At 44.5% G+C, this 9,097-nt stretch overlaps 2 protein-coding genes across 4 annotated transcripts in view; one reads left to right on the top strand and one right to left on the bottom strand.

The window, feature by feature from the left end:
- Positions 1-3,685: 3,685 nt before the first annotated feature.
- Positions 3,686-6,968, bottom strand: LOC144254145 (uncharacterized). The gene is made up of 2 exons (XM_077796901.1): positions 5,902-6,968; positions 3,686-3,928 (listed from the first exon to the last, which is right to left on the bottom strand). Exon 1 carries the CDS (start codon positions 6,966-6,968, stop codon positions 6,603-6,605), a length of 366 nt encoding a protein of 121 aa, XP_077653027.1. The 3' UTR covers positions 3,686-3,928; positions 5,902-6,602.
- Positions 6,803-9,097, top strand: part of Arhgap20 (Rho GTPase activating protein 20) — a 122,983-nt gene continuing 120,688 nt past the window's right edge. The window contains exon 1 of one of the 3 annotated variants that reach the window (XM_026392507.2): positions 6,803-7,050. Coding sequence is in view for 2 of the 3 variants with exons in the window: in XM_026392505.2 (XP_026248290.1) it covers positions 7,017-7,121 (105 nt within the window). In the remaining variant the exon portion in view is untranslated. Of the gene's footprint in view, positions 7,598-9,097 lie in introns of all 3 variants that reach the window. The other 2 variants (XM_026392505.2, XM_026392506.2) reach the window with 2 other exon arrangements.

Genomic DNA, 9,097 nt, shown 5'->3' with positions numbered 1-9,097 from the left:
GATATATCACATTCATTCATATGTTTAGATATCTGGGATGTTTGCCCTTTGGGCTATTGTGAATAATGCTGCTATTAACATTGGCATATAAATATTTGAGTCCCTGTTTTCAATTCCTTGGGTGCAGACAGAGTGGTTCTCCAGGATCATGTAGTGATTCTATGTTTAACTTTTTGAGGAACCACTAACTGCACCATTTTCCATGCCTACCAGTCATGTATAAGGGAGAAAGAAAACTCTTCAGTCAAGTGTAGTCAGAAAATTTCTGGTGGGCATGGCTGAGAAAGAAGACAAAGGAAAATATCTCAAGTGTGCAGGATAAGAGTGAAGAAGATTTGGTGGTCAACCACGTGCCTCTGTATGTGAGTGACTGTGCTGGGTGGGGTGGGAGGCTGTGGACTGGGTTTGAAAAGTGGGAGAAATCTAGGATTTTGAATTTGAACTACATAGGTAGACAACAGCAGAAGTTACAGAGAACTGGTAGGGGTGGGTGAAGATGACAGGAATTAATGAATTCAGTCTGAGACCTATTGAGTTTGAGGTGTTTATGAGGCTTATAAGTGAGTCCATGTGGGTGTTCATTAGATTAATTTGGGATACAGACAGGGAACTAATTAATCAGGACCTAATTAGTATCACATGCAAGGAATATGGACAAGATCACAGAAAGTACAAGCACAACATGATGACAGGGCAAATCTCTTAAGTGTTTCAGGGATGGGGAAAAAAAGAAATATGACAATAAAGATCCTTGAGGAGGAAAGCAGGAAAAACATGAGTCAGTGATTTTCTAGGAATGAAAGAGGAAGGACCCATTGTGGTCTACCATATTGACTACTTTTTAAAAAAAATTCTAATTTGTTATACATGACAGCAGAATGCATTACAATTCATATTACACATATAAAACACAATTTTTCATATCTCTGGTTATATACAAAGTATATTCACACCATTCATGTCTTCATACATGTTCTCAGGATAATGATGTTCATCTCATTCCACCCTCATTTTTACCCCTATGCCCCCTCCCTTCCCATCCCACCTCTTTGCCCTATCTAGAATTCGTCTAATCTTCCCATGCTCTCCCTCCCAACTCCACTATGAATCAGCCTCCTTATATCAGAGAAAACATTCGGCATTTGTTTTTTTTGGGATTGGCTAACTTCACTTAGCATTATCTTCTCTATAACTCCACCATTTACCTGCAAATACCATGATTTTATTCTCTTTTAATGCTGAGTAATATTCTATTGTGTATATATATTTTATTTAGCCATTCATCTACTAAGGGGCATCTAGGTTGGTTCCACAGTGTAGCTATTATGAATTGTGCTGCTACAAACATTGATGTGGCTATGTCCCTGTAATTTCAGATTTTAAGTCCTTTGTGTATAAACCAAGGAATGGGATAGGTGGGTCAAATAGTGATTCCATTCCCAATTTTCCAAGAAACCTCCATACTGCTTTCCATATTGGCAGCACCATTTTGCAGTCCCACTAGCAATGTATGAGTGTGCCTTTTCCCCCCACCCTCACCAACACTTATTGTTGTTTGTATTCTTAATAGCTGCCATTCTGACTGGAGTGAGATAGTATCTTAGGGTAGTTTTGGTTTTCATTTCTCTATTGCTAGAGATGTTGAACATTTTTTCATATATTTGTTGATTGATTGTATATCATCTTCTGAGAAGTGTCTGTTCAGTTCCTTGGCCCATTTATTGATTGGGTTATTTGTTTTTTGGTGTTTAGCTTTTTGAGTTCTTTATATATACTAGAGATTAGTGCTCTGATGTGCAAGTGTAAAAATCTGCTCCCAAGGTTACTGCAGTAGTCTCTACCCTCTTGACCTATTGAACTTCATCACTCTTAGCTAGCAAACCCTCTTCCAGAATGAATCCAGCCTGTTTTCTGGAATCCTTAAAGAGAAGTCATATGCTGTGCAGGCAGCCATTATAAATTCATGGTTGTATGCCCTGGCTGCAGGGTGCACACACTTGTCCTTGTTTATTCTCATTCTTCAGTGTCTATTTAGAACATTCAGCTCCCCTTCAATCTCAGTCCTTAGATTCCTCCCCTAATTCTCTGCAGAATTTTGCTCTAGAGATCCCATTACTACCCAGTGTCCCAGTATCTTCTATTTCTCTGTCACCCTAATGCCTTCCCTTCAGTATTTAAACATAATTGTATCCATAGTTAGACCCATGTGGGTTCCCTTCAAATCCTTCTCATTCCCCACCTGCAATTGCTATCTTCTCTGCTTCCTGTCATATTTCCCAAGGGAGTTGTATCCATTCATTCTAACCTCTTACCCCTGTCCTCAATCCCTAGCCCACTCATTTCACTCATGCTATTCTAGATAAGGTCACCAATGACTTCCTAATAGATGTTTTTTCAGTCTTCTGTTTCTTGGCATTATGGATAACTTCCCCTGGCCTTGTTCTATAAGTGAAGATTAGCATCTCTCACCTACCTCAACCTTAACAGATCTACCTCCTACTTTAGTAATAAAGTAGATCCTGCCTTCTCATGGGGACTGCCCTTTCTTATCCCTATTGTCAGCTAAATTTCTTCAAAGAGCAATCTTAACCTTTCCTATTCAAATTACACCTTAGTCTTCACCAGCTTCATCTCTTGCGACATGAGACACTATCAACTATTTCTCTTCTTGAAACATACCATTATGTCGGCTTTTTTTTTTTTAATGTACTTACATGATGTTGCTCATTCTTCTCTGTTCTCTTTCTAGTTTTTCACTTTCCATGACCTTACCTGTTAGTAGTTCCTCAGCACCAGAGGCAGTAGTAACTCTGACTGTAAATCTCCCATAGGATTGTTGTGAGCATTAAATGAAGTAACATAGCTATGACTCAGTTTTAGTCTATTGGTTTTTTCAGAGAAGTTGAGCCAGGTTTTACCAATTCTTGACTCCCCCCCACAAGAAAACCAAGAATTAGATGTGAAATATTCTGACTTTTAAGGGAGTTAGGGTGCAAATATTAAAAACATACCTGAATTACCCTCTAGGGCATCTGTTGGGTATTGCATTTGCAGTCTGTTTTAGGGAATTTGGATAGCACTGAAGATGGTTCCTGTGTGCATTTTGGGGTTTACAAGGACTATTTCTGTATACCCATAATGCCCTGACTTATATTGCCTGGCACTGTGTCCTACACATAAATATTGATTCAATGAATTGGTTGCATGAACATTTCCTTTTATAGTTAAACATCTTGTCATTTAAAAGCCAATAGTTAGTCAAATATTGGTTTCATTATTAGACTGGTTTATCCTAAGGTCTGCTGGTGTTGTTTCCCAACTTTTAACTGTTGCTGTTCTTAGTACTTTGCTTTAAGGTTTGTTTCAAAATAGTCTAGATGTGTCCTGCTTGTATTGGACATCACACTTCTTTGGTTGTTTTATCATGACTTCTGTTTTCTGGCATCACTCTTTTATACAACATAGCATTTCCAGTGCACAGTAGTTTCATTGTCTAAAGAATTAATGTACTAGTCCAAAATTGTTTCTTCACCCATCATAATATCGTCCTTAAAACTATGCAGCCTAATAATGGAAGTGAAGATGGTGGTTTCTAATATTATATTCATTCACTCAAATGTAAGAGGTTAAGAAAAAAGTCATTGAGAGCACACTTGTGTTCCTGGTATAAAGAAGAAGAGACAAATAAAATACAATTCTTTATTTTAAGGCAAATAATGCAGAAAATAATATAGTTATAAGAAGTTACAGTAGAGTTATAAGAAGAAGGGAACATACACTTTATAGGAGGCCGTTTCCCAAATGATTAAGAATACAGTTTCTGGGCTGGGGATGTGGTTCAAGCGGTAGCGCGCTCGCCTGGCATGCGTGGGACCCGGGTTCGATCCTCAGCACCACATACAAACAAAGATGTTGTGTCCGCCGAGAACTAAAAAAAATAAATAAATAAAAAAACAAAGAGGGAAGACATTTAAAAAAAAAAAAAAGAATACAGTTTCTGAAGCAGACTTCTCAGGTTCAAGTTTGGCTTGATTAATTACCAGCTGTTGGTTTTTCCATCTGTAAATAGGGGTGTTAGAGAATCTATCCCATCGGTTTATTATAAAGACAAAAGTGAATTCAGCCTGGCTTAATGCTGCACACCTGAAATCCCAGAGGCTGAGTATTTTGAGTTCAAAGCCAGTCTCAGCAACTGTGAGGTGCTAAGCAACTCAGTGAAATCTTAAACAACTCAATGAGACCCTGTCTCTAAGTAAAATACAAAATGACTCAGTGGTTGGTGCCCCTGAATTCAATCATCTCTGGTATTAAAAAAAAAAGTGAATTCATACTGCTTAGGACAGTATCTGGTATAAAGTAAGCACCCCCAAAATGTTATGTTACAATTAAAGAGATGCACTTAACCTTGAAATAAAGAAAAAAAACTTTCTCTGAGGTAATTTCTAATTGAAGTCCTGAAGATTTCCTCAACAAATATTTATTGGGTATTTTCTAAGCACTATGTACTAGTGTAATGGGGATGAAAATATAAGAGACAATGAGAATAGCAGGTTCAAAGTCATGAAGATGTGAAAAGTCAGGGTGAGCTCTTAAAAGGAGAAAAAGTTGAGAGGGACAGTGAGAAAGAACTGGGGGGATGAGATTATTGAGCAGCCTTTTACATCATACTATGGCATTTGAAATTTATCCTATAAACATAGGAAGCCAAAGGGAGTGATGTGATTGAATTTGTGCTTAAACATTACTCTGGTGATAATTTGAAGTAGCCCAAATTTCTTTAGGAAGTGAGACTTGCCTCAAAACTCATCATGGGGGAGGGGTGAGATGGTTTTCTCTGCAAACCCAAACTAACCGATTTCAGAATAAAAGCACTTCCAAATTAAGAAGTGAAAGTGAGTTTTCCACTTGTGTAGTAAAAATAATACTTTGAAGGAGCACAAGGCATTTGTCACACACACAAAAATATTCTATGATTCACGGAGCTTTCTGAGTGAAACAACCAACTCTAGACCGGCCCTTCCAGATCTCTCATATTCTTTGTGTGTTTCATTGATTGATTTAACAACAAACAATGATTTTGCCTGATACTGCTTTAGGGCTGAGATTCAAGAATGAACAAAAAAGGACAAAAGATTCCTGTTCTCTGGAAGCTTACATTCCTCTGAGGTATAGGGAATATACATTAAATATAATGTTACCTTAGATATTGAGATAAGTGTTACTGAAATTAAAAAATGAAACATAGTTGGAAAAATTGGGAATGTCCATTCATTATAGGAACTAAACAAGGCAAACAAGTCATGAAAGGATGATTTAAACATGAAATAGAGGAAATGCAAGGCTCTCTGCAGTGCAAAATTCATGATAAAACTCTACGGTGGACACAAAGTCCAGTAGCTACACACTGGTTTCAGCTGCAAAGAGTCCCCCTTAAAAACTGAGTGTTTCCAGTTATATATGCATTATAAATCCCATATATGTGTGTGCATATACATATGATTCATAAAGGCCTATATAAGCCTACTTTAAACAATGTGATATGGACAAGGCTTAAAATGAACTGAAACACTGTATCTCCATTATTTTCACAATAAGAAACCTGAGGGTTGGTGGTGTTGCTGGGTGTGTGTGTGTGTGTGTGTGTGTGTGTGTGTGTATGTGTGTGTTTTGGACAGAATCCCTTGCTTGGAACAGAGCCCGCCAGAGTTCAATTCTTCTACAACCTGTTCTAATAACAGCCCAACCCGGCAGGAACCTTGCTTTTTTCCCTTCTTATCATAAAAACAAACCAATCCCGCAACCACGTAGTATCATAGAGTGGTATCGTTGCCCTCATTAATCTGCTGCCGGAATTTTTTTTTTTTTTCCTAGTCCTGACTCCAAGGGAAGAATGCCACCTACCGAATCCTCCGCACCAGTCAGCCAGTCCTGCGAAGCGCAGCAATACTAACTCAACCCAGGTCGGCTCCAAATCCCCTCCTCTGATTACTCTTCAGGCAGGAAGGGGGTGAAAAAGCCAGTATTTGGGCTAACAGGAAACTATGCTCTCAGCGCAGATATCTGATAAACACTTCCACATATTGTAGCCTTCTCAATAGCTAAGCCAGATTTCAACGTCCTCTCTGCCTGCATTTTCCTTAATTGCGCTTTCACATTCGGAAAGCCCGCATCTCTGCACCCACAGACAGCGGAAACCGCGGCTGTAAACGTGCAAGGGCTGCTGCCCAGCGGCTGCCTAAGCCAGCCGTGTGACCAGTCTAGCCTTAGCGATTGCGAACTTCACAAGAGGTCAAGCGATGACATGGGGCTTCCAAATTTAAACAGCCGCCGCACTCTGAGCCATGCAACCCCATCCCGCGCCCTGGGCCGTAGGGTGGGGGTGGGGGTTCTCCGCAGTCCGCTGAAAGCGGGCGGGGAATCACTGCAACTCCTCGGTTTCAGGCTGAGGTCGCCACCGCTCCACAGATGCAAGCGCTGAAGGGGCGCCTTTCCCCCCGGACGCCGCGGGAAAGGAAGGGGTCGGGTGGGAGTGGGCAGGGCTGCGTGAGAGCCGACTGTTATGCACTTCAGGCCCTCGTGCATGACCTGAGTGGGTGAGCTTCTTAGGGCAGGGCACACTGGGAGCATAGGTCCAATACTGTCAGTCGCCTGGTCCCTAATATTATATGCACTCGGGCACCCGCGCTGCCGGCCCTCAGGGGAGGGCGGAAGCCTGAAGAGGGAGGCGGGGGGCGGTCCCGGCTCCCGTGCCCGGAGCGGAGGGGGCGGGCCCGAGGCGGGGCGGGCCGTGGTTCTGACTGGCGGTCGCGGCTGTAATCGCCTGCAGCCCGCGGCGCCGCGCGCAGGCTGCGGTACATGGCCCCGACGGGAGGCGAGCAGCCCTCACCGGAGCTCGGCTCCCTACCTGAGCACGACGGTGGCGCCTCGGCACGCGCGTCGTCGCCCCTCCAGCTGCTGGCCACGGACATGACCAATTAGCCTCTTCCTAGGCTGGGATTTGCTTGCAGATTTTCTTCATGGAAGCGATGTCCCCCCAGCAGGAGACTCTAGGTGGGCAGACTGGGCGCTCTTCTTCCCTGACAGGAGTGTCACGAATCGCGGGAGGCCCCGGCACCAAGAAGGTGAGGAGGCTAAGCTGGGGGCCTCGCGCCTGCCGCCGCCGCAGCCCCCACGCCGGCGTGCGCCCTCCGCGTGGGTCGCCGCTCTGCTCGAGCCGGACGCCGCGAGGATTTAACGTTTAACGTTCAAGGCTCCCAGCGGCGGCGCTCTCGCAGACATTCCCGCCTTCGCTAGCCCCTCACGCGGCGCCGCGCTGCGCTCCGCCCCCCCCCCCCAGTTATCCGCGAAGCCCCCAGTTCGCCGTATCTAGAGTCTTGATTCCCTTCGCAGCGGACCGCAGCCCCCCTCCCCGTCTTCATCCGCCGCCGGAACCGCAGCCCAGCATCTCCCTCGGTTCCCGAGCGCCGACTCGGATTGGGGGTCGCCTTTCCCTCCGGGGGCTGGGCACCGGATCACCGAGGTGGCCTTGGCGGGGTCAGCTCTGATGTCATCAGGGCCGGTGGCGCCTGCCCGGGCGCCACAACCGGCGATTAGGAAGGTAGGCGGTTGCGGGGCTGCGAGGCTGCGGGCTCGGCCCCTCACCTGGCGCTGCGGAGCGGGGAAGGGTGTGCTCCCACGCCGGGCGCCAAGGTCTTGGCGATACCCGGCTCCAGGGTGGTGGTCAGAGTTGGAGGTGCAGATGTAACAGGATGCTAACAGTCCAAGCTACGGGCGAGGAAATTTGGCCCGGCCTAGAGCCGGGCTGGGTTCGAGCCCTGTGGGCTGTGGTGGAAGGCGGAGGCGCGGGCCTGTGACCTGAGCTCCCAGCGCGCGGTTGGGGCCGGCCAGGCAGGAGAGGGACAGGGTGTCGTATGAATGTGGGATCAGCGCGCATTTCTTTCAAAGGTGGGAGAAGGGTTGCGGGTAACAACTTGTAGCGTTGCCTTGTCATAAAGGCGGCGCGCAGAGGTGGGAGGATTCCGACCCGGGTCAGGTTTCTTTGGAACAGTTAGCTGAGCAAGTGCACGTGGGCAATGAGCCGCCGGCTGCGGCTTAGTCTTTCTCAGGAGTTGTTTTGGGTGTTTTTAGTGATATCTGCTTCCCCCTTCTGCAGCCCAAGACCTTCAGATATTTGGCCATTTTCGTTCCTTGTCATGGTGGTGCCTTTGCAGCGTTTCTGGAAACAAGTTGCGATTAGAGGGATCATCTAGCTCTTAAGAAAAATGTTAAGGCATTGCGTTGCTATAACTAGAGACTCAGGAAGGGGTTACGTGTTACATAGGCTCCCTGCTTGTCCAGATTTTATGGCCTTTCATAAATCTTCCCATCGGGATGGTGGGTTGGCCAGAGGTCAGTTGAAGAGAAGGGAGATGGGTATATCAGGTATAGACGTGTATGTGAGCTCCCAAGGACCTTGACCATGTTGCAGAGCCATCTAGGGGTGTCTGTGAACTTGATGTATGGGCTTTAGTGCCGGCTCAGCCTTTGATGTATTGAGACTGCCGTTTGTCCTTGTCGTTTTTTCCTCTTTAGAAATGGAGGGAGGATGTGTGTAATCAACTCTATCTAAATAAACACGTGTGAATTGTACCAAGTTAGCAGCACATTTAGGAAGGTAAATGAACGTTCAGTAATTGATATAGATTTTAAAGCATTGTTTATTTTTGTAAACTTAAGGAATTGGAAAAAATCTGATTTATATTCCTGAACAATTTCCTTTCTTTTTCTTTTTTTTTTGCTTTTTATCAAGGTTAACTAATCATGCTGGTAAAGGGAGCAAGCATTAAAAGTAGCTTCATCATTTGTGAAGTAGTACTTGTCCGGTAAATGAAGGGTTCCTTTTTTCCCATGTTCCTTTTACTCAGAATAGTCTCCTGTCTCCAAGATGGTGTCCTTCATTATAAAACATAATGGGTTGATATATTACCAAGCCAGTGCCTACTTCTCCAAGTTTGCTGGAAAAAATAAATATGAAATTGAGTAAATGATGACATATAAGTGTCTACTTAAGGGTCTATTTAAATGCTAGCACTTATTGTTTGTAATTTTTTCCCGTATC

The sequence above is a fragment of the Urocitellus parryii genome, chromosome 4, assembly GCF_045843805.1.
Source record: "Urocitellus parryii isolate mUroPar1 chromosome 4, mUroPar1.hap1, whole genome shotgun sequence".
Lineage (NCBI taxonomy): Eukaryota > Metazoa > Chordata > Mammalia > Rodentia > Sciuridae > Urocitellus > Urocitellus parryii.
The sequence above is the reverse complement of the archived record's forward strand: the minus strand, read 5'-3'. Positions and strand labels throughout refer to the sequence as shown.

Coding starts and splice junctions, on each gene's coding strand:
- LOC144254145 (XM_077796901.1), bottom strand. CDS start 6,968: ATGTCCGTGGCCAGCAGCTGGAGGGGCGACGACGCGCGTGCCGAGGCG.